At 38.9% G+C, this 27,012-nt stretch overlaps 1 protein-coding gene and 1 long non-coding RNA gene across 10 annotated transcripts in view; one reads left to right on the forward strand and one right to left on the reverse strand.

Moving 5' to 3' along the window:
- Positions 1-9,943, forward strand: part of Kif11 (kinesin family member 11) — a 57,285-nt gene extending 47,342 nt beyond the window's left edge. For 3 of the 5 annotated variants that reach the window (XM_019208673.1, XM_010632095.1, XM_019208675.2), the window contains 3 exons: positions 1,298-1,520; positions 3,167-3,318; positions 4,197-4,483. In XM_019208673.1, the coding sequence (XP_019064218.1) occupies positions 1,298-1,520; positions 3,167-3,318; positions 4,197-4,448 (627 nt within the window). In that variant the 3' untranslated portion in view covers positions 4,449-4,483. Of the gene's footprint in view, positions 1-1,297; positions 1,521-3,166; positions 3,319-4,196; positions 4,484-5,526; positions 5,749-6,856; positions 6,947-9,797 lie in introns of those variants that run through there. The other 2 variants (XM_033766656.1, XM_033766657.1) reach the window with 2 other exon arrangements.
- On the reverse strand, positions 4,295-26,966 carry LOC104867673. 5 transcript variants are annotated; one of them, XR_781837.2, is made up of 5 exons: positions 26,684-26,711; positions 20,630-20,797; positions 19,191-19,337; positions 7,033-7,122; positions 4,313-4,387 (listed from the first exon to the last, which is right to left on the reverse strand). It is a non-coding gene; the product is annotated as an uncharacterized LOC104867673 (long non-coding RNA). The 5 variants fall into 5 exon arrangements; XR_002025613.1 differs by lacking the exon at positions 26,684-26,711 and having other exon boundaries at positions 4,295-4,371; positions 20,630-20,990; XR_781838.1 differs by lacking the exon at positions 20,630-20,797 and having other exon boundaries at positions 26,684-26,966.
- Between the last annotated feature and the right edge of the window lie 46 nt (positions 26,967-27,012).

Below are 27,012 nucleotides of genomic sequence, written 5' to 3' on the forward strand. Positions count from 1 at the left end.
TGCAAAGGCAGGCCCTAGGTTTAATCCCCAGTACCAGGGTGGAAAAATTCAAACATGTTAAGACTCATGAACTCATAAAAATTTCAGGGCCAGGGATTTAGCTCAGTGGTTCTGCTGGCTGCCTTGCAAGCGCAAGGATTCAAGTTTGATCCCCAGTACCAAAAAAAAATTTTTTTTTCATAAAACTCCTTTGGTTCATGCTAGAGAAGCAGTGTGTTATTTTGCAAGGTGATGAATAAAGAGAATATCCATCTTTGCTGAAATAGGTATTTTTGGTTTAGTGGTATAATTGGTGAAGAAAAATATTTCATACACTCTCAGCTAATGAAATGGAGAAGAAACGTATAATTGGCACATTATGATTTTGGACCTTCTAGTGCAAAGCCCTGGTGGCCATTAATGATTGCTTAAACCATTTGATCAAACACTTGGTTGGGGGGGCTTAAGGGAAACTATTTCCTGAACGGGGTAACTGTACCTGAACTCAATTATTACTCCTAACACAGGAGATACAACTAGGTATTGTGTGCTTTCAGTACCATCTATAAAATATTTTAAAAATTAAATATAAATTAGATCGAGCCCTTACATCTAAAAGTTTATAAAAAATACACAGGATGAGTGGACATTGAAAATACAACATAGAGCTGCAGTTGACCACATCCAGAGCAGAGATTCAATAGTTTGAAGTGTGGTTTCTTCAACAGCAGAAGTTTTTTTAACGGGGGCATGTGAAAAAGGATAACAGATCAAAAGACACCTATGAGTGGAAAACTCTACATCTGAGTTTGCCTGGGATAATCCTTCTGCAGCTATTAAGATGGGTAATGATTAAGAATGGATCCTTTTGCTTGAGAAGTTGGGGTGATAAACTATATAATCCCCTACTTAAAATATATCAGCCTTATCAAGTGATTAATTCTGGTTCACATAAACCAAGTATGGAAAACGTTTGAGACATTTGGTGGAATTTGAACTCTAGACACTTGATATGAAGGAATAAACATTAAATATTTTAGATATGATGGTGGTCTTATAAAGTAAATGGATGAAATGATACTGGATTTGCTTTAAAATAATTCAAGTATGAGAAGGAATTGATGTCCAGTTCTGTTTTATCTGTAACCCATGTGTTGTTGAGGTGTGGCAATGACAATATGGAGTTGATTACGTTTTCTCTACTTTTATATGTGATCTTAAAACTTTTATTTATGGAAATATCGAGGTAAGGGAAAGTGATATATTGAGTAAAGCATTGGCAATTTTTTTGTGATAATTGCTTTTTCATATCGTACAGGGTATAAATGAATGTGGAAAGGCTTCAAAGTCAGAAATTGCTGAAAAATTAAAAGGACATAAAACAGAAAATGAGAACCAGCATGATATTTTTCTTAGCCAGATAAGAACTGATGAAGAAACTTTGTTAGCACAAAGTCTAGAACTTAATGAAACTACAAAACTGGGTCTGAGTAAGCTTAATTGCTTTCTGCAACAAGATCTCAAACTGGATATCCCAACAGGTGCGTAAGTTGAGTTCACAATGTAAGTTTTTTGTTTTGGGTTGTCTAATAGGAATTTATGATTTCATTGTAATCAATTCAAATATGGAAAAATTGGAAACCTAAAATAGGTGTCTAGACATCAAGTGTTTGATGTCTTGATATAGATAGTATGTACTTTTAGAAATTTGGGATCATAATTTAGTCAGATTTTACATTCAGGGAACTGGCTTTGTTAAGAAAAGACATTTTATGTTTGTTTCGGTTGTTTTGTTTTTAGACGTGGTCTGTGTAATTCACATCAAACTCATGGTGATCCTCCTGCCTCAGCCTCTTGAGTGCTAGGATTATAGACATGCACCACCACGCATGGCTAACAAAAGACTAACTTTTGAGAGGCTCTCTTTGTAGTTCAGGTTGGCCTTGAATTCCGTGGCAATTGCCTCAGCATGCCAGGTGCTAGGATTATGGGTGTGCACCACCATGCCTGGCCGAAGATTATTTTTAAAAATAAAACCGACAAACCATCTACTTATGACTCTTTGTAAAAAGACATCTTAATACCAAAACTATTGCAGAAATGTAATTGAATAAATGTAGTTTAATACACTCTTCACCACATTGAGTATTTTGTTATATGTCTCTCTTATAAACTGTTAGCATTTAGGAATCACCATTTTGAGAGATTGGGGGTCACCATGAAATGTTGACATTTGGGAATTGCCCCTTTGAGAGATCAGTAGGCTATCAGGATTCAGAGAATCCTTTGTGGAATAAGGTTATAAGAAGTTGCTTTACATAGGACAACTAACGGGGTTATTTTTTGGATTGTGGTAATGGTTGCATAACCTGTAAATTCACTAAAAATCATTGAATTGTGCACTTAAAAATGAGTGAATTTTGTGGCATATAAATTATACCTCAAAGCTTTTTTAAAAGAAACTATTATAAAAGCAGATTGTGGTAAAGAACGGTGATTTATTTTTCCCCAACAGACCTATGAGATTTGTTGTTCAGTTGGGCATGGTGGCCCACACCTGTAATCCCATCACACAGGAGGCTGAGGGAGGAGGATAGCCAGGAGTTCAAGGCTAGCCTGGGTGCAGTGAGTTCAAGGCAAGACCCTGTCTCAAAAAAAAACACAAAACAAAAATCCTAAAAGGAGATGTATTGCTCACTCATCAGTGAAATTAGGAATGTTAAAAGGCAATGCCTCTGTAAATTATAATAGCATGAACTCATAAAGAAATGTAAATAGTTAATATTTAATCACCATACCACATTTATAGTAAAATAATTATTCTGACTAAAGAAATCATATTGGGAAAACTACTGTTATTCCAGTAATCCTACCATTTCTCACAACTATGTGTAATCCTTTTAGAACCTACAACACATCTTTTGTTGTACATCCTCAGAAATGGAAAACTTCACATTTTGGATGTATTGAGATTGGTGAGATTTATTTAAGATCAGTTATCAAATTAGAGAATATTACTAAGTGCAGGCAGTATGTGACTGACAGCTAGTAAGTCTGATTCTCACGTATGGCAGTGGTGCTTTTGGAAGACAAGACTTATTTGGAAGTATAAGTTTTAATGTATTTTCTCAAATCTCATTTGTATACCAGACTTCAATTTTCCTCATTTGTCTAATGTCTGCAAAAGGTACAACACCACAGAGGAAGCGTTACTTATACCCATCAACCCTGGTGAGAACTGAACCACGAGAACGGCTCCTTGGTCACTTGAAAAAGGAAAGACCTGAGCTGTTAATGACGCCGATCGTCTCAGAAAACAATGAAGAAGACAAGAGTCAGGTGAAATTTAAAGCATCATTTGAGAACTCGCCTGTAAATTCTTGATGTGATCAATTTTATGTGAAGAATGTTACTCTTTACCCCCTTCAGTTCTACCCTGTGTCTTATAATTAAGCCTCTCATTTTAACCTCATCGGTTTTTAAATATTAGACTACTAGATAATAATAATAGCAAGTGTTGAAATTGTACTTACTTGCTGGATACTGTTCTGAGCTCTTTAGATGTATATTAACATAGTTATTTCAGTAATCCTATGAGGTGGGTGCTAGCACTGCTGTATACACATCTTATAGTGAAGACACTAAGAATTGCCTTGTCCCAAATCACAAAAATGAAGTTGCAGTTAGAACCTATACAGTCAAGCCTACAGTGTGTACTTGAGTGAAGAAAAATTGTAGAAAAGTTGAGCATTCAGAAGTTAACAAAAAATAAAAGTAAACTAATCCTATTATTCTGAGATTACTGATTTTACAATTTTGTTTTACTTATTTGTTTGGTTTTCTTTAGACGTGGTCTTGCTAGACATGTTCCTCAGGTTGGCCCTGAACTCACTGTGTCGGCTAGACTTGAACTCAAGACTGCTCTCCTGCCTCATTCTCCCGAGTGTTGGGGTTACAGATGTGAGCCACCATACCTGGCTCTTAGCAATTTTAAAATGTTAGAATAGGAACTTATGCTTTTGATTTTTTTTTTTTGTACCGGGACTTGAACTCAGTACCTTGCACTTGCAAGTGCAGGTGCAGTGCCACTGAACTAAATCCCCGGCCCAAGATTGAATTTTTATATAATGTACGTCATGTCATATTCAAAGAAGAAAGCTGTTTACTTTTGTGATAACGGTTAAGCCATTGCACTATTCACTCACTTCTTCTTTTAGGTGATGAATGAAGAAAAGGTAGTTCTGGAGCTGTACATTGAAGAACCTCTAAGTCAAAAGCTGCCTGTAGATGCCAATGTGGAATGTCCAAGTGGTGGGGTTCCGTTTTTCCAGGTACTAGGGTATCATTTCGGATATTCCTCACACGTCTGCTCTAATGCAGTCATCCACTGTTCTGTAGAAAGGCATTACTTTTGTTGTAGAAAAACAAAATTTTCAGTCATTTTTTTAGAATGGCTTGTTAACTTATGATTTAAATTATTTGCATAGTCTGATATCGATGAGGGATTTCCTATAGGAGGAATAAAAGCAAGTTTTTACTTTACATCCTTGGCTGATAATCTTTGACTGTTATATTTTCTCCCTTTCTGCTTCTTTTTCACTTAAAATGGATTCTGAGATCAGTCATTTCTGTCTTTTTTCTACCATTGCTTGGAAGTCTAAGAGCCTGTCTCTCCCTGTCAGACTCTGAAGGCTAAGGGGCTTATAATGGAGACACTGAAGGTCTCTTAGGTTATATGAGTGATTTTTCACGCCCAAGGCTCTTCTCTTATTAACCATCCCCCTGTTTCCTGAGTGTCTTCCTTGCTCTGATCCTGTGCAATTAAACGCTGTGACCTCTCCTTCCACCTTTTAACACCACTGGAAACATGGCACTGTAAACTGCCTGGCATCTTTCCCACTACTCTGAAGGGATGAGCCTAGAAAAGTAAGAAATTATTTAGGACATTGGTGTCTACATTTTATAGTTGAAGTGCTGCTTCTGATTATATTTGGTTGTATCTGTTTCTTTTTGAGTAAAGGTCTCACTATTTAGTCTGACTTTGAACTTGCTATGTAGCCCAGGCTTGGCTGAGATCCTCCTGCCTCAGCTTCCCAGAGCACTGGGATTATAGGCGTGCACCACATTGCTGGGCACTACTAACATTTTGAATTGAATAGTTGTATTGATTGTATGATGTTTAGCAGCATCCATAGCTTCTACTCACAACAAAAAGTGTAACAACAAAAAGTGTTACCTTCATGTCCACTGCAGGGCAAAATCATTCCATGCTGAGAATTATTACCCTATACTAATTTTTATAATTTTGCCCTAGAAAATAATGCAGAAAATTAGTCTTTCTTTCACTCTACTGCTTCTACTCGTGGTAAAATAAGGTGTTTGCCTGTACTTGACCAGAAAATTGTTAGCTCAAATTTGTGTTGAACCTTTTCTGAAGGTTTTCATAATTCAGCCTTCTTGCTTATAACCTAGAGAACTTATGAAAATAATGTATAGCTAAAGTGTATCAAATGTTGTATTGACTGATTTCTTTTCTTAAATTTTCAGCATAAAAAATCACATGGAAAAGACAAAGAAAACAGGCATTAACCTGATGGAGAGGTCTAAAGTGTAAGAAACTACAGAGCACTCTGTTGTGAAGAGCAGATTACCACTTTGAGCCTAGAGAAATCTTTGGTTAACTTGAGGCTCAGGTGTTTTTTAAATAAAACCTGAAGCCTCAGAACTTGAGCGTTATGTACAGATTTAAAAGGAATAGAATATATCAAGGTAGCTAGTAAATGTAGTTAACTTTAATATCTACCCATGTTTTGGTCATCCTTGTAATTCCCTGTGTATTAAATTGGGTTTCATTTGGGGATTTGAATTGAGTAAATATATTTGTAGCTTTTCATATAAAGTACCTCTCCCTTGTATTTCCTTTGTATGTTATTAAGTAGCAAATATGTGGGAGCTGCATTGTTTTATGCTTGAACTAACATAAGTAAATATCCCTCACCCTTCGCCTTGCAGGGGATCATCCCATTTATTCTCTTGCTGTGATTTACTTAAGTCTACTTTTTCTTTTCCCTAGATTTTTCTGTTTTGACCTCTCGGGTCACTTTCTCACTTTTCATTTGTCACAGAATCTTTCTCTCTGTGGTACTGGGGATTGAACTCAGGACCTTGTACTTGCAAGGCAGGCGCGGTGCCTCTGAGCTAAATCCCCAGCGCTGTCACAGAATCTTTAAAGCTCAAAAAGGTTCCTTTTTTCTTCCTTTTTTCTTTCTTTTTGTTGTAGTTCTAGGAATTAAGCCTAAGGAGTGCCAAGCTGTACCCCCTACACACCTCCCCCCAACCCCTCCTCTGGAAATATATCTTCTTTCAGTTTTTATTTTTCCCTAAACATAAAAACATTTAGCCCAGAGTTCTTCCAAAAACCAGCTTCTCCAATATATATAGATTGCTATTACAATAGAACTTCCTAGAGCTTTGAATCAGGGCTTTGTGGTCCCAGTCTTAAGGGTTATGTTTGTAGGAGAAGGTCATATGATTTAAAGACTTTTTGAAACTGCCAATTATAACTATAATTTGTATTCTTTTGTTTGCTTTATGAAACGTCTTGTTCTTTGTATATAATAAAATATGTTTATATACATTTAATCTTAACCCTTAGAAGAGCCCTGGCTTTTTTTTTTAATGGCTTTATAGCATAAAAACAAGGGTGTTGTGCCACTAAGCTATGCCCACAGCGCTTTTTGTTTTTGTTTTGAGACAAGGTCTCACGAAGTTGTCCAAATGGGCCTAAACTTGCGATCCTCCTGCCCTGGTCTCCTGAGTAGCAGGGAGTACAGGCCTGTACCACCATGCCTAATGCCCTGACATTTTTCTCTGGCAGCCATATTTCTGGAAGTGAGAACATGAAGTTACAGAGGACTTAGAAGAAATACGTGCAAGGAAAACATTTGGTGCCCATGTCATCTTTAGTGTATGTATCTTAGACTTTGATAGCTAACAAAACCCAGGTCCTATTGGAGAATTAGAAAATGTGCAACTTTGAAGAACTAAATTTACCTTGCAGCAGTAGTGTTTTAGGGCCGGAGATATAGCTCAGTGGCACCATGCCTGCCTGCCTGGCAAGCGTAAGGTCATGAGTTTGATTCCCTGTACCAAAAAAAAAAAAAAAAAACCACCAAAATTTTAATAAAATTATGGGTATAATTTCTCTACAAATATGTCAATGTCAGTTATGGAGAGATCTCCCCTTGTAAATTTATAATTAATAAATTTGGTTTCTTTCTTGCCCCATAATTTCTTACCTGGCAATTATATATATATAAACAATCTACATTAAGACTCCTAAAATAAATGTCTATACAGACATCAGCAAGGACAATAGGAGCCAGGTGTGGCAGCGCACACCTGTAATCCCAGCACTTGGGAGGCTGAGGCAGGAGGATCACTGTGAGTTCGAGAGCAGCCTGGGCTACATAGTGAGTTCCAGATCAGTCTCAAGTACATAATGAGACCCTGTCTCAAAAAACAAACAAAAAGAACAATAGGCCTGGCAAATACGCCATGCTTCCAGTTACACTCCAAGGGTGGCCTGTGCCTTAGGTGCAAGATTGAGAAACAGCTTCATCCAGACATAACCTCAATACCAGCTTTAAGTTCTCTCATTCTGACTGTTTAAAAAGTTATCTAGGAATGCTGATGCTTGCCAAGAAAAAAATCTCCAGGAAATTTTAACATCCAGAACCATAAATTATTATTACCACAACAACTTTTCATACAGTGTCATATACTTAAAAAATAACCAAGAGTCCCTTCATCAAAAATGGCATGGTAACTTCAAAAACTGTTCCTTCACAAAAGCATCAAAAGAATAAAAAACATTCAGACTCAACCTCCAAACTCTGGAAACAGTCAAGCGAAAGACCATCCAAAACCAGGAAAGATTTGTGTTTTACTTGGCCTTTCCACATTTCCCTCCCCATCCTGAAGGCTCTATGGTAATCTTCACAAGGAGATAGGAGCCCCCACTCTCAGGGTCTGGTGGTCCTTGATTCCTAGGAAACAGAAAGGCTTTATTCTCAAGATTGTTTAGTCTGGGAAAAACTGAAAGATGGACACAAGGCACTCACTTTGTTTCATTAAGTTTAAATTCAAGGTGGAAAAGTGAGCATTTGTCAAAAATATAAGGCAAATGAGTAGCAGTCCACTGCCACCTGAGACCAGCAATTGCAGCTGAGGTAAATAAGCGTCTAATGCCTCAGAAAAAGCAGTGCAGAGAATTTCTTAAGGAAATCAGGTCATTCAAAAGCACCTACATATATTGCAAGATTTAGAAAGCTAGACATCTGCTTGTGGTGAATTGGATGTAGGAAGAACCTGAGAAGACCCAAGTTTCCACCTGTGCCTGATTTCTATGCTTAGTGCAAGGTGGAAGTAAAAGGTTGATTTTAAATGCCCTGGCTAAGCACTGAAGGTGTTCCCCAACGCAACCAATTTGCAAAAACTAGAAGGGTTCTTATTTTTGGAGTGACTGGTGTTCAAGGAAATCTGTCAACACATTAGCTGAACACAAGCAAAATGAAAACACCTTAGAGACCATGTAAGTCAAACAATAAGAGACTTTACAAAAACAATTTGGATAACTCATGTATTATAGCTCACAGCAAGTAAAAGCATTCCTGATGAGTAGAGTCTGATATCAGAGTTACCACGTTATAATCAAAACGTTTAGCTTTCACCATGAAACAGGCACAGAAAGAAAAAAATATATAGCTCATTCACAAAAGAAATAAGAAGGGCTGGGTATTTAGCTCAGTGGCTCCGTGACTGCCTTGCAAGAACAGGGTCCTGAGTTCGATCCCTGGTACTAGAAAAAAAGTAAAAATAGGGGCCGGGGATTTAGGTCAGCGGTTCGGTGGCCTACCTTGCAAGCACAAGGACCCAAGTTCAATCCCTGGTACCAAAAAAAACAAAAAAAAAAACAAAAAAAAAAAAAGCAAAAATAAAAAAAAGAACAATCTGAGGAAGCATAGATATTGAACTTAATAGGCCAAAAATTTATTCTGAAGATGAAATTTATTTTTAACCTAAACCCATAAAAAGTATACATATTTATGGAGTACCATGTAATATTTAGAGATGTATACATTGTGTTATATACCTATCCGTACTCTTTTATGATGACATTCAAAATCTACCCTTTTTGAAATATACACCTTTTTGTTTGTTTTTTGCCAGCATTGGATATTGAGCCCAGGACCTTTGCACTGAGCTTAAACTAGTGATTCTCATGCCTCAGCCTCCCAGAGAGCATTATTGTTATCTATAGTTCCCCTACTGTGCAACAGAACTTCTAGTACTAGATAAAATTTTAAGTCATTTTTTCTAAATACACTCAAAAGAGCCAAAAGAATCCAGGAAAATAAAGTCTCAACAAATGAAGAAGATCCATAAAGAAACTAACTACAAGTTGAAAAATAAATAACTAATAATATGAGAAAAGGAAAAAAAATAGAAACAAAGTCTTTGTGAATAGGGAAGGGTGGAGGGGGTGAAAGGGAGGGCAGGGGAATGAGGGAAAAGTAAGCAAGATGCATCATGTAAAGGTACAAGATCCCAATGATGAATGTGTGTTGTATACCTAAAATGTATCAATAAACAATTAAAAGAAAAGTTACAAGAAACTAGTAAAAGGAACCATACAAATTAGGGGCTGCAAAGCATAATAACAAGTAGAAGCAAACCATTAAAGAGCTCCAATAGCAGATGTGAGCATAAGCAATTAGAATAAATTGTAAACTAAGTTGTTTGAAATTGTCTCATAGACCTGGAGTGCACCACTAAGCACCATATGAACGTTAAAAACGGAAGACCCAGAAGGAAAGAAGAGACAGTGGATGTGAAAAAATGATGCTAAAATCTTCTCAAATTTGCTAGAATTCTTGAATCTACACACCCCAAAATATTATGAAACTCCAAACATGATAAACTGAAAGGAAATCTACACTGATACATACAATATAATCAGTGTTGAAGCTGAAGATAGAATCATATTGTTATTGGTGTTGGATTTATTTTTTAATAAACTGAGCTTTGCATCACTGATTTTTTTTTTTTTTTGAGAGAGGGTCTCAAACTATGTAGTTGAGACTGACCTGAAACTCACTATGTAGCCCAAGCTGGTCTCCAACTCACAGTAATCCTCCTGCCTCAACCTCTAGAGTGCTGGGATTACAGGGGTGTGCCACAATGCCCGCCAGATTTTTTTTTCCCCAACCAGGGATCGAACTCAGGACCTTGCACTTGAAAGGCAGGCACAGTGCCACTGAGCTAAATCCCCAGCCTCCTGCATCACTGATACTAAAGAATGGTCCTATACTCAAAACAGCAAACCTCTTAGTTTCAGAGGGGGAGTAAAGAAAAAAGTGATAAACAGGAAACTGTGTGGAGGTGCAGGTGTTGAGAAGTCTGGCTCATGAGCAGACAGTGAGGATCTGGAGATGCAAGGGCCGACCCTCCTCACCCTCAGGATCAAGGGCCTGCATTACAGAGGGTCAGATTTATTTCACCCTAGAATTAAACTTAATTTTAAAATGTCCCAGCACCAATTTAATAGAGCAAGTGTAAAGTCATTCAAAAGTCAGCTAAAGTCATTCAAAACGTAAAAGGCTTCTAAAGCATTAAATTAGAGACATCAGATGATAGGAAACAGGGAAGTAGACTGGAGATGGGAAGGGCATCTAGGGATGGGGAGAAGAGAAAAAAGGATTAAAATCATATAAAAATAGGTAGATATATAGGTATAAATCTGTGACATCACACACACAGACACACACTCACATATATACTCCCAAAAAAGAAAGTCTGCACATACTAATAAACATAAGTATCAATATTGTTGGAAGTGTTAATCAGCAGATTCAAAAAATGTTTTAAAATACTACAATTTGAGAGGTGTATTGTAAGGCCCGGATTTAGCTCAGTGGTGCCACTGCCTGCCTCACAAGTTCCCAAGTTCCATCCCCAGTACCAAAAAAAAAAAAAAAAAACAAAGGGCCAGGGATTTAGCTCAGTGGTTGCCGAGCCTGCCTCTCAAGCGCAAGGACCTGAGTTAGATCCCCGGTACAAAAAAAAAAAAAAAACCACACAGAAAGCGCAGTTAATGAAGTTTTGGAATGAGAACTTTAATTAAATATTCAGAAAATGTACAGATAAGATGGAGTGTTTTGGCCTAAACTAGAAACCATAAAAATGAGACAGATATTCTAGAACTGAAAAATGGGACAAATTATAAATAAAAGATGAGTTTAGTTGCGGAGTAGTCATGGTTAAAAGGAGGGGAAAAGTTAGAAGAGTTAGAAGAACAGTTAAGCTGAAAGAAAGGGTAGATAAAAGATGAGAAACAAACAGGTTATCATGAAGTAGCCATATGTGTAACCGGAGTCTGGTCAAGAGAAACAATGGGACTGAAGCCCTATGTATTAGCCCAGGCTGCTGTGAAAAAAATGCCATAGAAAGAGTGGCTCAAGCAACAGAAATAGCTTGTATTACTGTTGTGGGGGCTACAAGTCTGGAATCAAGGAGCAAGTATACTTTGATTCTAATGAGGCTATGTTTGTTTGTTGATTGGTTTGGCAGTGCTGGGGCTCCAACACAGGGCCTTTGCACTAAGCTACATCCCCAGCCCTTCATTACTTTTTTATTTTGGGAAAGTGTCTAAGTCAATAAGTTGTCTATGTTGGGCTCTAACTTGTGACCTTTCAGCCTCAGGCTCCCAAAGTGCTGGGGTTGTAGGCATAACCACACCAGTGAGGGCTCTCTTCCTGGCAGGGTAGGAAAGTTGGGGAGAGTGCTCTAGTATTTGCTTATGAGAACTCTAATCTCATCATATTGGATGCTCACCCTTATGACTTCCTTTCAGTTTACCTCCTCATAGGCCAAATCTCCAAATCCACTAGAGGTTAGTGTGTGGATTCTGGGCGGGGTGGTGGCGGCGTTGCAATACTGTGTATACCACTGTATAAACCCTAAGCAGAATAAATACAAATGCATACCTAAATACCTCATAGCCGAAGATAAAACTGTGCATGGTGGCCTATGTCTGTAATTCCAGCGCTCAGTGGGACTGAGTTGGGAGAATCACAAGTTCAAGCCCAGCCTGGGTAAATTAATGGTTTGTTAAGGTTCTGTCTCATAGTAAAACATAAAAAGAACTGATAAGAGCTCAGTGCAAAGGCTCTGGATTCAATGCCCAGTACTGTGGGGGGGGGGAATCAAAGATATAGAAAAAAAAGGATGAGTTCATAGGAACAAAAATCATGCTGACAACCGACTTTGTAATAGAAAGAGTGGAGGAAGACAACAGAGACCTTCAAAGGGCTCCGTGAGCCAGGGTGTAGCTCAGAGGTGGGCCATGTACCTAGCATTTGAGAGGCCCAGCACCAAAACCAACAACAATGAGCTCCAAAGAACTGAAGGAGGTGATATCAGTGAGAACGGTGGAATAAGATCCTATGAAAACCCATTTTTCGAGAAAAATAGTAAAAACTTTGAGATAATTTGTTCATTTCAAAATTTTTTAAATTCTGGAAATTAAAAGCTTGCAATAGTCCAGGGAGCAAGTATTGCTTGCTTGATTCATTTATTTATAAGAATGATGTTTTGCGGTGTTTTTAACTTGCCTTCTCAACACTCTTCATTAGTGTGTCAAGCACCGGTCCCATAACTTTAGTTAAAGCCAGTAGCCTACCAGTCACAGGCTAGCCCCTGGTTTGGAGCCCTCCAAAACACCGTTCTTAGAGAATCGTCATTATTGGACTCTGGAAATCCTCTGGAAACCCTCATTCAAAAGGTTTGCCTTTTTTTTTTTTTTTTTTTTTTTTTTTTTTTGAGACAGGGTCTTGCTTTGTAGTTCAGGCTGGTCCTGAACTATGCAGCCCAGGTTGGCCTCAAACGCACTGCAATCTTCCTTCCTGTTTCCCGAGTGCTGGGATTACAGACGTGCGCCCCCACACCTGGTTAAAAGGCTTCCCTTTATTTCACCTGAGTCAAATCTTGCACAATGAGAACAGCATTTTCCCCAGGGCATTTGTTGAAAATAATCGTAAGGGGGAAAAAAGCCGAGAAATGCAGAAAACGCCGAAAAAAATGCAGATGTTACATTCACTAGATAAAGAATTTAAAGCAGGATTGGGTTTATAGCTCACTGCTGAAGTACTTGCCTAACAAACTCAAAGCCCTAAGCTTGATTCCCAGCACCACCAAAAAAATTTTTTTTTAATTACTCCCCCACCCCTTACCGGCGATCGAACTCAGGACCTTGCGCTTGCGAGGCAGGCAGGGCACCACTGAACTAAATCTCCGGCCCTAATTAACTATTTTAAATGCATCTGAAGCATGACTGCTATGCGTTTCCTGGACAGAGTACCGGACAAGGAGTAGGAGCAAATCAGCTTTTTATTAGCTGGAGGCTCCAAGGGATCCAAATAGCCTGGAGAGCTTGGAAGAGAAGTTTACTTCCATTTTTATATCTTTGTTTCTATGGGGAGGGAGAAAGAGCAACCGACGTTGCTGGGGAAACGGCCATTAATCTAAGCATAATTACATAAGCAGAAGGGCAATGAAGTGGGAAGCAGGGAGGTCTGGCAGGACTTTCCAAGATCGTCCTGCTCTAGTGAGTTTGCGTTATAGCAGGGCTATGGATGGAATGTATCTTTCTCAGCAAGCATAGTGACACCTACAGCTGTCCAATTCAACACGAGGAGATGGTTTTCCTTTCACATTCAAAGAGCAAAAGGAAACTATGCTTTTAAAAATCAAGAAAACCATAAGAGTAGTGTCTCCACAAATAGAAATAGCAAGAAGGAAATAGAAATAATAAAAACCAAACAAATTTTGGAGTTACAAAGTATAATAACTAAAACCTTTGAAACGCAACATATGTACTCAAGAACAGAACTGATCAAAGAAAAAGACTCAGCAAATTTGAAGATGAGCCAGTTGAGGTTACCTAATCTGAAGAACAGAAGGAAGAATGAAAAAAAAAATGTACAAGGCATCAGAAACTTGTGAGATATCATCAAGTATACCAATATACACATCATGGGAGTCCTAGAAGAGAAAGGGACAGAAAGAATAAACAAACAATTAAAGAAAATTCCTAAGTTTGCTAGAATACATTAATCTACATATCCAAGTAATTGATCAAACCCCAAGTAGGACAAACTAAAAAAAATCCATATCCATACATATCATAATCAAACTGTCAACAATCGAAAAAAAAAATAAAAGGATCCTGAAAAGTGAAATATAATGGCTCACATTGAAGAGATCTTTCAGTTTCTCATCACAAACCATGGAGATTCGAAGACCACGAGAGGACATTAAAAGTGCTGAAAGAAAAATACCATCAACCAAGTCTCTTACATCTACAAAACTATAATTCAAGAAGAAGAAAAATATGTCATTCCAAGACACACAAGACTGAGACATCAGCAAACCTGCCACACAAGAACTATTAAAAACTGTCTGTCTGTGTGAAATGAAACAATATTTGAGAGTATCTTGTTTCCATATGAAAAGAAAGAGCAGCAGGGCATCGTGGTTTATGCCTGTAATCACAGCATTTTGGGAGACTGAGGCACGAGGAGCTCAAGTTTGAGTCCAACATGGGCAACTTAGCAAGAACCTGTCGCAATGTAAAAAAAAAAAAAAGTTTAAAAGAGCTGAAGATACAGATCAGTGCAAAGACCTTGTGTTCAATTTTCAGTGTCACACACATGAAAAGAATACTGAGGAAGGTAACCAAATAGGTAAAATTTTAAAAGTACATATATATGTTTGGTTATAATTCTTTTTTCCTCTTATTTGATTTTAAAAGATAGCTACAGGGCTGGAGATTTAGCTCAGTGGTGTTGACACCTGTCTCACAAGCGCAAGGTCCCAAGTTTGATCCCTGGTACCAAAAAGAAAAAAAGACAATTGCATAAGGTTATAACTATAAATCTATGCTTATGATGATGGACAAACAATGTGTGAATATGTAATTTGTATGGCAACATTATGAGAAGGGGGAAAGGAACTTGACTATATGGAAACAAGCTTTTGTATACTACTGATTTTAAGTTGGTATTAATCTGGAATAGATTGTTAAATTAAGATATATACTGTAATCATTCCAAACAAAAGTATGTATGTATACATAGAGAGTCTGCCCAAAAATGTATACACACTTCAGGAAAAAAAATAGTATGACTGTTTTTTCAACAGATAGTGTTACCCTCATATGATCATATATTGCAGAGAGAATGTTGGATACTGCAGAAAACCTACTACACTGCTGGCCCTTAGAGAAGAAATTGAAAATTCATGTATAGCAATCTCAAAGACCAAGGTTACTCAAGCAGCAGTTTGCTATACTAATAAACATCTGGAAGCTAATGGCCACCACTTTGAGCACCTCTTTTTGGGAGTGGGGCACCAGGGATCGAACTCAGGTCCTTACACTTGCAAGGCAGACAGCAGAACCACCGAGCCAAATCCCCAGCCCTGTGCACCTCTTTTAATTGCAGAGGTCAAAGGTAACTTGCATTAATCTCATGATGCCCTAATAAATTTAGTATTAAAATATTTATAATAGTTTTTCTTTTCCTGAAGTGTGTATACATTTTTAGTGGACTCTCTATATTGCTCTGTGTGTGTGTGTGTGTATGTGTGTACAGTAAAAGAAATGAAAAGAGTTAAAAATAGTACATTAGAAAATATCTAGAAAAAGAGAGCAGTAATGGAAGATGATGGAAAGACATAAGACATACAGAAAACAGCAAAATAACAAATCTTTTCTTACTAGTAATTACATTAAATGGATTAAATATCCCAATCAAAATTAATACACTGAAACAAAAATTGATACATTGGCAGAATGAATTTAAAATGTGCAATTCCACTGTACGCTCTTTACAAGAGACACACTTTACATTCAAAGATAAACACATGTTGAAAGCAAAAGGATAGTAAAAGCAATGCTGTGTATTCAATAACCAAAAGAGACCTATAGTGCCTGTTCTGATATTCTCCAAGATAATTTTAGGGCAAAAATTATTATTAGACATAGAGGAGCCTTCTTTTTCTTTGAGATGGCGTCTCGCTGTGAGGCCAGGCTGATCGCAAACACCTGGACTTTTGCTTCATCTTCCCAAGTTCTAGGACAATAGGCCCATGCCTGTGCCCAGCAAGAGGGACATATTTTACTAATAAAAGTATCAATCCATCCACAAGACATAACAATTATAAACACATGTAATTAACAACAGCTTCAAATACGTGAAGCAAAAACTGACAGAATTGAAGGAAGACAGAAAATAGCAAGTAACTTTTGGAGACTTCATTTTGTCTCTTTCTTCCCTCTCCCTCTTCTCTCTCCCCCCTCTCCCTCTTCCTCTCTCTTTTTCTTTCGTACTGCGATGGAACCCAGGTCCCAGGGAGTTACCTCCTAGCCCTACCCTCCCACACACACCCCCCTGGTTTCTGTGTTTGTTTGTTTTTTGAGGGAGGGAGGGTATCACTGTGTAGTTCAGGCTGATCTTGAACTCTCCACATAGCCCAGGCTGGCCTCAAACATGTTTCAATCCTGCCTCAGCCTCCAGAGTCCTGCAATTACAGGCATGCACCACCACATCTGGCTTCCCAGCCATTTTGCATTTTTATTTTGAGACAGGATCTCATTAAGTTACCCAGACTTGGCTCAAACTTGCAATCCTCCTGCCTCTCAGCTTCTGTATTGCTAGGATTACAAGTATAGGCCATGTCTGGCCATTCTGTCACATTTATTTATTTATTTATTTATTTAGGGGAAGTTTTATCTTTATTTTTTATCCAGGTTAAATGGAGAGAGAGAGAGAGAGAAAAAAAAAACCCTTAGGGCCTATGATTAGTCAGAGGAAGAAAACAGATTGTGAGAAGAAAAAGTCTCACCAAAATTTAAGACTCTAAAAAACAGCAATAGTCTTTGTCTCCTAAATAAGACACTATCCCAGGACTTTGCAGATATTCTTCCTTTAAAAGTAAGGCCCTTCAGCCAGGAGTGGTGGTGCACGCCTGTATCCCAGAACTCGGGAGGCTGAGGCAGGAGGATCACTGTGAGATTGAGACCAGCCTGGGCTACACAGGGAGTTCCAGGTCAGTCTCAACTACATAGTGAGACCCTGTCTCAAAACGACATGAAAAAAAATATAGAGCTGAAACACAATATTCAGGTGAGATCACTCCTGGAAAAGCACACATGTCATCCATCAGGACAAACTTATTCGTGGAGCTTCAACACTGGGTTGATAAATAATAGAGACCTTATACTTGACTAAACTTTGTGAAAGAAAATCTAAAAGAGTAAAACCTTGAGAATAAAAATTACAGCTTGAAGGCACAAAGGAAATCTGAATGAGGTGTATGACACCTACTTTTTGGCATAATTTTCTGTTCTTAGGAGTTCAGATTTAAAAAAAACAATTCATATGTACAGCCCCCTGGTCTCTCTTCCTTTCTTCTTTCTATGTCCTTCACTGAGGAGCACCCCTAATACCAATGAATGCCTGCCAAAGTCCAGGACAAAAGGCACCCACATTTGGAGGGGAGCAACAAATAATCTATGGGTAAATATAAATGTAAATTCAAGGAAGTCATCAATACTCTTAGCTACCGTGACCTCTGACTATCTAAAGACCAAAACCGGGGCCTTCAAGTCCCCAGTGGAGTATATTATCCAACTATAAAGGCAAATGTGCAACTAGATTCTTAGTATAATTTGTAAACTAGAGAAAAGGGTCACTACTCCATGGTGCTCATTGACTGATATGGTAGCGTAAAGGTCTCATGCTCAAAGAAACCTGCAGTGAAAGTCTGCCCAAGCTAATCCAGATTCTTGGATGAAAATGAGAAAAAATAATTCTGGATAACTTCACAAGAAAAGCAACTTACTGGAAAAATATGTCTATTATTCACTTTTTCTGTTATTGGGATGAATTACCCAATAGCAGTAAATTTAAGGAGGAGAGGTTGATGTGGCCCCTGGTTTGAGAGGGTTCCAGTCACTGAGACAGAGTCTTGACAGAAGGGCCTGGCCGAGGAAAGGCTTCGCTTCATGGTGGGCAGCAGCAGAGAGTGAGGAGGAGGAGCCATGCACAGGAACACACCCTTCCACACCTCTAGTAACCCTCTTCTGACCAGGCCGCACTTCATAAGGCACCCAGCTACAAATTCATCAATGGACAAATCCCACGATGCTTATGTCACCCTCATGATCCAATCACCTTCAAAAGCCCCACCTCTGAACACAGGAGACGTCTGAGTGCAGTGGTTTAGGTATAGTTCGGGCTGCTCGGGGCTGTCCTTCCATGTAATGGTGGAGATGGTTCGGCAACCACTAATACAATTTGCTTATAAGCAGTCATGTGGCTAGAGGCGCTGCTGCGTTCAGACACACATAGGAAATCTTTTTTTTTTTTTTTTTTTACTATGTAGTGAGACTGACCTGGAACTCACTATGTAGCTCAGGCTGGTCTCGAACTCACAACGATCCTCCTGCCTCAGCCTCCCGAGTGCTGGGATTACAGGCGTGCGCCACCACGCCCGGCCACACATAGGAAATCTTAGCTTACCACCAAACATAATTCAAAAGAACCATAAATTATCATCACAAAATTTTCCTTTTGCCCAATAAGGCCGCCAAAAATAATGTGCCAGGCAGGGTGGATCCCAGTCCCCAGCTACACCGCCGTTTGAGGAATATTTTAGAAGTAAAACATCACAAGTAGGTAGGCCAGAGGGTCTTCAAGAAGGCACAAGGGTTTGGAAAACAGCCAGCAATCAAAGCTGGACTGTGAGAATAATCCCCTCCTCAATACTCCAAGACAGGTGGGTGGTGCTTCCAGGGATGTCACCATGAGCCCCACTAGAGACTGGACACCATTACTGTGGGAGGAATAAATTCTAAAGGGTCCACTGCACCACTTCAGCCATCCCACTCTTACCCTCAGGAAGAGCTGCCCATCAGAGGGACCGAACATGGGACAGACGTTTAGGTACAAGTGTGGGGCCTCTGAAGCTTCCATGATAGAAAACCGAGGCACACAGCCCGAGACTCATCCAGGAGATCCCCCCAAATGGAGACATCCAAAGGTTGCGCAACCAAATGTGAAGCCTTTCACACAGAATCCGCAACTTACCAGATACGTGATGGTGAGCAAGTGACTTTATTCTCCGCATCTCAGTTTCACTGGCCCTAAAAACGGAACAATTAACATCCATCTCGAAAAGCTGTCTGAGGATAAAGGGACGCTAATGTTCCGTCAGTCTGGTGGTGTTCTTTTGACCTGGATGTGAGGTAGAAAGTTATCACTTTTAATAATAGAACAACCAGGCAATATATTAAGAAAGAAACGGAAGACTCAAATACTTTTTTTTTTGAGGGGCCAGTGATGTAACTCAGCGGCACCATGCCTGCCTGGCAAGCACAAGGTCCTGAGTTCGATCCCTGGTACCAAAACAAAATCCATACCTTCAAGCAACCAATAACACTAAAATATATAAAATAAAATGGAATATATCTAAAGAATATACAAAAGTCCAGATGCTAATAAAAAAGAAAAACGTAAGAAGATTAGAAGGATGTCTAGAAATATGTGGCTCATTTCCACAGTAACAACTATAAAAACTTGACAATCAGATTTGTTGCATGTTCAGCCTTGAATCTTCGTGTTATATATTCATTCTAATCAAACATATTACAGATAAATCTTGAGTTGATTTTCAGGACACTTGCCAATACTATTATAACAGGGAGGGAACCTTGGCAATGATTATTATTATTTTTTTTGTACTGGGGATTGAACTCGGGACCTTGAGCTTATGAGGCAGGTGACAGCACACTGAACTAAATCCTGGCCCTTCTGTGATTGATCTTTATAGCCCCCACTAGGTATTTATATCTAATATAATAGACTTTGGGCAAATTTCTAATAGAAAATTCTCCCTCTAGTCAAAGGCATACAAAATCCAAATGCTGTGCATTTATTTCAAGTAATATTTGCTAGAGAGATGCTTTTTTACTATAAAAGAATTAAAAGCCCCCTGGACTCTTCCTTCTCCATCATTGTTGTAATTATCATGGGTGACAATATCATCATCGTCTTCACCACCACAACTACCACTTAATGACTTGGTTACTGGTATGCCAGTGATTTACACATAACAATTCATTTAATCCTCATAGCAATAGGATGAAAGAGCTATTATTACAGTCCATATGTAACTTTTAAGGAAATAGAGCCCAAAGATATTCAGAAAGCAGGGCTGGCGATGCATTTGCTTAATACATGTGAGTCCAAAGGCCCCTGGGTTTTAATCCCAGCACAGGAAAAAGAAAGGAAGGAAAGAAGGAAGAGAGGGAGGGTAAGAGGGAAAAGAATCAAAACTTAGTTGAAATAGTGGTGCTTGAATTTAAAAATCATGTTTGTTTTACTCAACTCATTGATGTTGTCAAAAATATCTATTGAGCCACTACTACACGCCAGAGACTGTATAGAACCGGATTCAGAATTCAAATAGTACAAAATGGTATACTGCACGCGGCCACTTGCTATCTCATTGTCCCCTATGTACCCACCATTATGCGGTCTTCTTCTAAGTAACCAAGGTTTCTCGTGAGAGCTGTAATTTCAGCTGATTTCCTTTCTGAATCAAACCTCGGTGTGAGTAATGTTTCCCACATTTCTTAACAGTTACAACTTCTTTGATGTCTTGAATAAGTCATTCTTTCAGGTCCATTTCACAGCTGAGGGAGAAGTGTGATTTTAGGAAGCCAGATAGTCCTTGAACTTAAGTCTTTGTGGAAGAGGAGGATAAGCTCCTGTAGGTTAACTGCAGGGTCTTTACCCTCCATTTTTCTAGAGCCTGATCACCCCTAGTGCTGGTAAATCCCCATATTTTGGATCTCCACAATGTCCCTCCACCCAGCATTCTCTGAACCAACCTCTCCACCCTCCCAACATACACACACACACACACACACACACACACACACACACACACACACACACAGCATCCCTGAAAAACATAGGCCTTTGGAATGCTTTGTTGGTGTGGCATCATAACATTTGTTGCCTTTTGCTTTTTCTCAGAATAGAATCTTGAGAGTTAAGAACAGGAGAACTTTGCACTCATCAGGACTATAATCTGGACTGCCTTTTTCCTTCGGATATTTGGTTCCTTGGTAATGAAGTTCTTCCTCTCCTTCCTGGATGATTAGAAGGGTACTTCACTTGTGACAAAATGACAGGGAAGGTGCATAGGATGCAGGTTAGAAAGTCCCATGGCCCACACAGCCAGAATCCCTGTCCATCACTTCTGGTACTTTTTCAAAGGTTGGTGCATAGGAATTTTGCTCTACCTCTTTAGACTTAGATTATATGCTAAAATATCACGTCAGATATTTTAATTGTTAAAATTATTGTATGCCACATTACTGTCTACCATGTCACATCCTTACATTATTTATAATTATATAATACTGAGATATAATTTGTATATCATACAATTTAAACTATTTTTCTCTAAGATAGTTACAAAGTTGTGAAACCATCACAATAACTTTTAGAATGTTTTCATCCCCAGAGAAACCCTAAATCCATTAGCAGTTCTCCTTCATGTACTTCCAACTTCTCTATCCCTAGACAACTCTGCTTTTTGTCTTTAGGGATTTGACTCTTCTGGACATTTTATATAGAGTCACATAATATATGACATTTTATGACATACTTCTTTTGAAAAATGTATTTCCAAAGTTCATTCATGTTGTAGTGTTATCAGAACTTCATTCCTTTCCATTAACAAGTAAAATTCCTTGGTGTGGATATACCTTATTTTATCTGTCCATTCATCACTTGATAGACATTGGGCTGTTCAAGTTTTTGGCTGTTATATTTCCACTTTTTGACTATCGTGAAAAAGTCTGCTGCAAACACTTGTGAATAAGTTTTCATTTCTTGGGTATACACCTAGAGATGGAATTGCACTATTCCATTTGCACTGGTACTCTATGTTTAATATTTTCAGGAACTGCCAGGCTGTTTTCCAAAGCAGTCAACTTCATTTCACACTGCTACCAGCAAAGTGTGAGGTTTCTAAATTACACATCCTCATTAACACTTGCTTTTAAGTTTTTTTATTGTAGCTATCCTTGTAAGAAGTGGTACCTCTTTGTGGTTTTAATTTGCATTTCCCTGATGATTAATGATGTTGAACATCTTTTTGTGTGCTTATTGGACATTTGAATATCCTTTTTGGAGAAATACCTACTCAGTTCTTGCACTCTTATTGAGTTCTTCAAAACTTTTACATTGAATAAATAAATATCATAGATGCTACCTAAGGATTCATGGCCAGTAAAATTCACCTATATCACAGTGCTACGTAATACACATTGTACTATGTAAAATGTGGGAAGGAGGCTGGAGGAGTGGCTCAGTAGTAGAGCACTTGCTGAGCATGAATGGATGGGGATTTGATCCACAGCACCACCAAACCAAACCAAAATGAAGCATGCCGGGCTGCCTCGTAAGCACAAGGTCCTGAGTTCAATCCCCGATACTAAAAAAACCAAAAACTAAACAAGCAAGCAATAAAAACCAAAGAAAATAAAACAAATAAACAATTCCAGTAAAAGGAAGAAAGAGAGCGCTGGTGAAGAGAAGACAAGGTAATTATTGGTTACCACCTATGTATTTTGGGCTCTGGTCCCATTCCTGACATGGACAAGACATTTCTATTTGATCAGACTGTCATTTTGTTAAATTAGTAAGGCATTAAAATACTAATTAGATTTTGTCAAATACTAAATAAGATGAAACAACTTGATATGAGATTTAATAAATTATCGTCATTCCACTTGGTATGGTGGCTCAAGTCTGTAAGTCCAGTTCTTCGAAAGGATGAGGCAAGACTGCAAGTTCATGTCCTGCCTGGGCAATTTAGCCAGATCCTGTCTCTAAATAAAAAAAATTAGTAAAGGCCTGGGAATGTAGTTCAGTGTGAAAGCTGTGGGTTCAACCCACAGTACTGCAAAAATAAAAATAAAAAATAAAAACAAAAATTATTGTCATTCCAACACTCAAAGGTAATAAGTCTTGCAGTGTAAGTAGAAATAGAACTAAATTGCTATAACAAAATCCATTTGTGCTTTTCAGCTACAGCTAATTTGGAATTTTACCTCTCTATATATTTAATTATTGGAAATAAGTTGCAAAAAAGTCTACATAAGTTCTTACTTGATAAATTAGAGGTGAGAACTACCTTTTCTTCTTACAAAATCTGGTCCTTTGCACAATGATGAAAATAAATGGTGCCAAATTTTTGGAGAGAGTCTTGTTTAATTTGGTATATAATTAAAATCTCATGTAGCTTTATTGGTTTTAGTATCCAGCAGAGAAAAAATATTGAAACTCCAAGAGATTTTTGAATTAAATAGCTACAACAGTTTTGTTTTATTAGTTCTGACTGTGTGAAAAAAAAATCATAAGGACAATGTTGGAAAAATCTAGTTCTTTTAGATCCCCAAATGACTTTTAAAACAATAAAACAAACTATAAAACCCACTCAAGTGATATTAAAAATTATGTAGTTCAATAAATGTGACATTCACAAATGTGGTTGCAATTTTTTTAACTACAGCAAAGTGAACACGGATCTGATGACTGGACTTACAAAAGGTAGTGTTATATAGCTTAACAGAATTAAGTGCTTCAATTTGCTGGTGAGGATTATGTAGTTGAGTTGGAATGTTATACTACCTTTTTAAAGATCGACATCTCCTTCTCAGGGCCTGTGGTGACATCAAAGAAGGAAACGATGCTTCCTTTATTAGTGATTATTTAATGATTAGAGAACATTTCTCTAGTAATAGTGATTATTAACAATCATTTTCCCAGCATTTTAATATTTGGGGGTATATTTGTACATTTATCAAGCCCAGAATAAATTAGTACTATGAACTCATACTATTTTTGAAGATGATATATTAAGTCTAGTGATTTATGTAAAGGCCGTAAATGAACAGGATTAATTATTCCAGTTACTAGCTAGGTGGAAGGGGCAAAAATGAAGAAAAACAAAATGAGGGGAAACACTTTGTGAGAAAAAAATGTTACTTGCTTAGTTCACTGAGGCCCTAATCTTTGAAGACCAAATATAACTTTTGAAGGGATATTTGAAGTTCAGACAATAACTGTCCTTTCTTGGTCCTCAGAACCTGTGTCTGTTCTCGGAACACAGAAGAACAGATTGAGTTCTCCAGCAGGCCTTGCAATGAGAATGATGGCTGGTGGAGACTACAGACATCAGAGCTGACTCACAGAGAGCCACATGATTCCCCAAAACTCCTCCATTAATGGTTCCAAGGGTAAGGAGCTACCTAAAATTATATGCAGACTTAACAGATAATTACAATTTTTACCTTCAAAAAATGAAGCAGTGCTTTCATTTTTAACATTCAAAATCATACTTTCTCCCCAGGTTTTATGTTGAAAACTTAAAAACCTACAGAGGTTTAGTTTAGTTTATCTCCACATATGTGTACCTAAGTATGTATGTATTAAGAATGTGTGCATATATATGTGTACATTGAACTATTTGAAAATAAGCGGCAGATATCATGACCTACCACCCCTTAATACTTTTTTTTTTTTTTTTTTTTGTATCAGGGATCAAACTCTAGACTTTGTGCTTTCGAGGCAGGTGGTGGAACTACTGAGCTAAATCCCTGGCCCCAATGCCTTAGTTTATATCTCTCAAGAATTACATTTTCCAGTATAACTCACAATACCAACATCACACCTAAGACAACATTAGTTTAATATTGTCACCTAACATACAATTAGTATTTACATTCCTTTACTATCCTTGAGCAAGTCTTTTATATATTTTTCAAAAACCTAGAGTCCAATCAGTTGGGGTGATATCATGAGACCTTGTGAGATGCCTCATCTTTAACATTTCACACATTACTTTTGCTGTCCAAGGATGATTTTCTTGAACAAAAGGTTATATTTTCTGATTTTATCAACTTTCTACATTTGTTAGCTGGCATTCTTCCAGTTTTCCCACCCTCTACCCCTTTCTCTTACTTTGAGTTATTACCATGAGCTCATGAAGGGCTATAAACAATGTATTATAATCTCTTCAAATTTAGCCAATGCAAGCCTTTTCAAGGCAGCCTGCCCACCCACCCCTCCACGATTTCTGGCAACATGGTTTCTTAGTGCATGTTGCACATTTCCCACCTCAGATTTACAACCAGCCACTTATTCAAGGATTTAATTATAGTATTAATGGGTCACACACGTATGGTTCAATTCTTGAAATATTCACGGAATACACATTCTCCCTTCAACCCCATCCCTGTCTTCAGCCAATGTTATTTGAACAGCCAATACTATTGTGTTTTTTTTTTTGTCATATAACAGGGCAAACACACAGAAATAGATATAGTCTTACTCCCAAGGTTGTAACTCAAATAATAGTGTACTACACTTATTAGGTTTGTCTGTGCTTATAGCTCTTCCCTTTCATTTGATTCTGAAAGATGCCTATGACAAGAAGATGCCTATGACAAAGAAAAGCTCAGGGTGGTGAAGTGACCAAGTGTTGTTATTAGCAGACAACACTCACATGCTGTTCTCTGGACTTGGAACGTCCCTCTTTCCCACCCTAGTCTTGTTGACACCTACTTATCTTACAAACCTCAATCACTTGGGAAGTCTTTCCCTTCCCTACAGTTCTTTGACCCTCTCCCCACCTCCACAATTAAGTGATGTTCTCCTGTTATAAGGCTTCAGCTCTCTGTGCACGTCTCCTTCCTAGCACATGTATGTAACTGTGTGAAATTTGTTTCCTGCCTCCGTGAGGACAAGGATTACATGTCTTGTTCGCTGCTGGCACACCGCAGTTTTTCAACAAAAATGTGCGAAGTGAAACTCGAACCCAGGCAGTCCAGCTCCGGGTGCGGTCTTCCTACTTCTGTCCCAATGCAGTTGGAGAAATAGTTCAAAGATGTAGATTTAATAATATTTTTAAAAATCTAATAGAAAAAGCTCGGAAATCTATTTCCAGGACTAATACAGAACCTTAGCGGAAACAGTTTACCGCTAGGTGTGACGACCGCAGGAGGGCGTCAATAGAGAAATTGGCCCTTTGCAATGGAGGCGCGTGAAGGCGCACAGGGTTGAGGCCACACTGCACTGGGAGAGACAGCGCCTCGGCTTCAACAGAAAACACTTGCAAAACAGAAGATCCCGGCTGCCTGAAGCTGTGACCCCCCCAAGGCTAAGGAGAAAGGACACGGAGGATCCCCCATTGCATCCAAGAGTACTTCGTAGCCTCTGCCTGGCACTGTACGACCTGATCCTCGCCTTGCATCCTGTCCCGAGCAGCTTCTACCAGCATCCCAGAGAAAGGGCTGGGGTCTGGGAGCTCCCCACTGAAATGGGCTGGGGCTGCCCCGAGACTGGAGCACCTGAAGTCTACTCGCCTGAACCCGCTAGAGTGTAACTAAGGGCGGAGTTCCTTCTCTTCGGAGTAGCTCTAGGAGCCAGGGGCTCTCTCCAGTTGTGAAGGTAAGAGGAGCCCCGGGCAATAACCAGTGTCACCGTTATTCCTGGGAGCGCACCGTACTGGAAGGGTTCTCTCGGGACTGCGAAGGCACAGCCCTGCCAGCGACCCGCGATCCAGCCTGATCCTGTCGCTCCTCGCCTGGGGCAAGCTGCCCCGACTCTGGACTCAAGCCCGGACCAAACTCCTGGCTGGGGCTATGGCCGCCTGGGCCAGCGTTCCTGGCAGCTGCCGTCCTCCCCTCTCTCCCGACGGACGCGGCTCGGCCTCTCCTGGAGGGTGTCTCCGGCCACGACGCCTGGAGTGCCCAGTGGAGACTGCAGCTCAGGACACCTAGCTGGGCTCGGGGTCCCCTGAGCCCGGCGGTCAGAGCGTTCCGGGGGCGTG

The sequence above is a fragment of the Fukomys damarensis genome, unplaced genomic scaffold (genome assembly GCF_012274545.1).
Source record: "Fukomys damarensis isolate Sample0158 unplaced genomic scaffold, DMR_v1.0_HiC HiC_scaffold_20, whole genome shotgun sequence".
Lineage (NCBI taxonomy): Eukaryota > Metazoa > Chordata > Mammalia > Rodentia > Bathyergidae > Fukomys > Fukomys damarensis.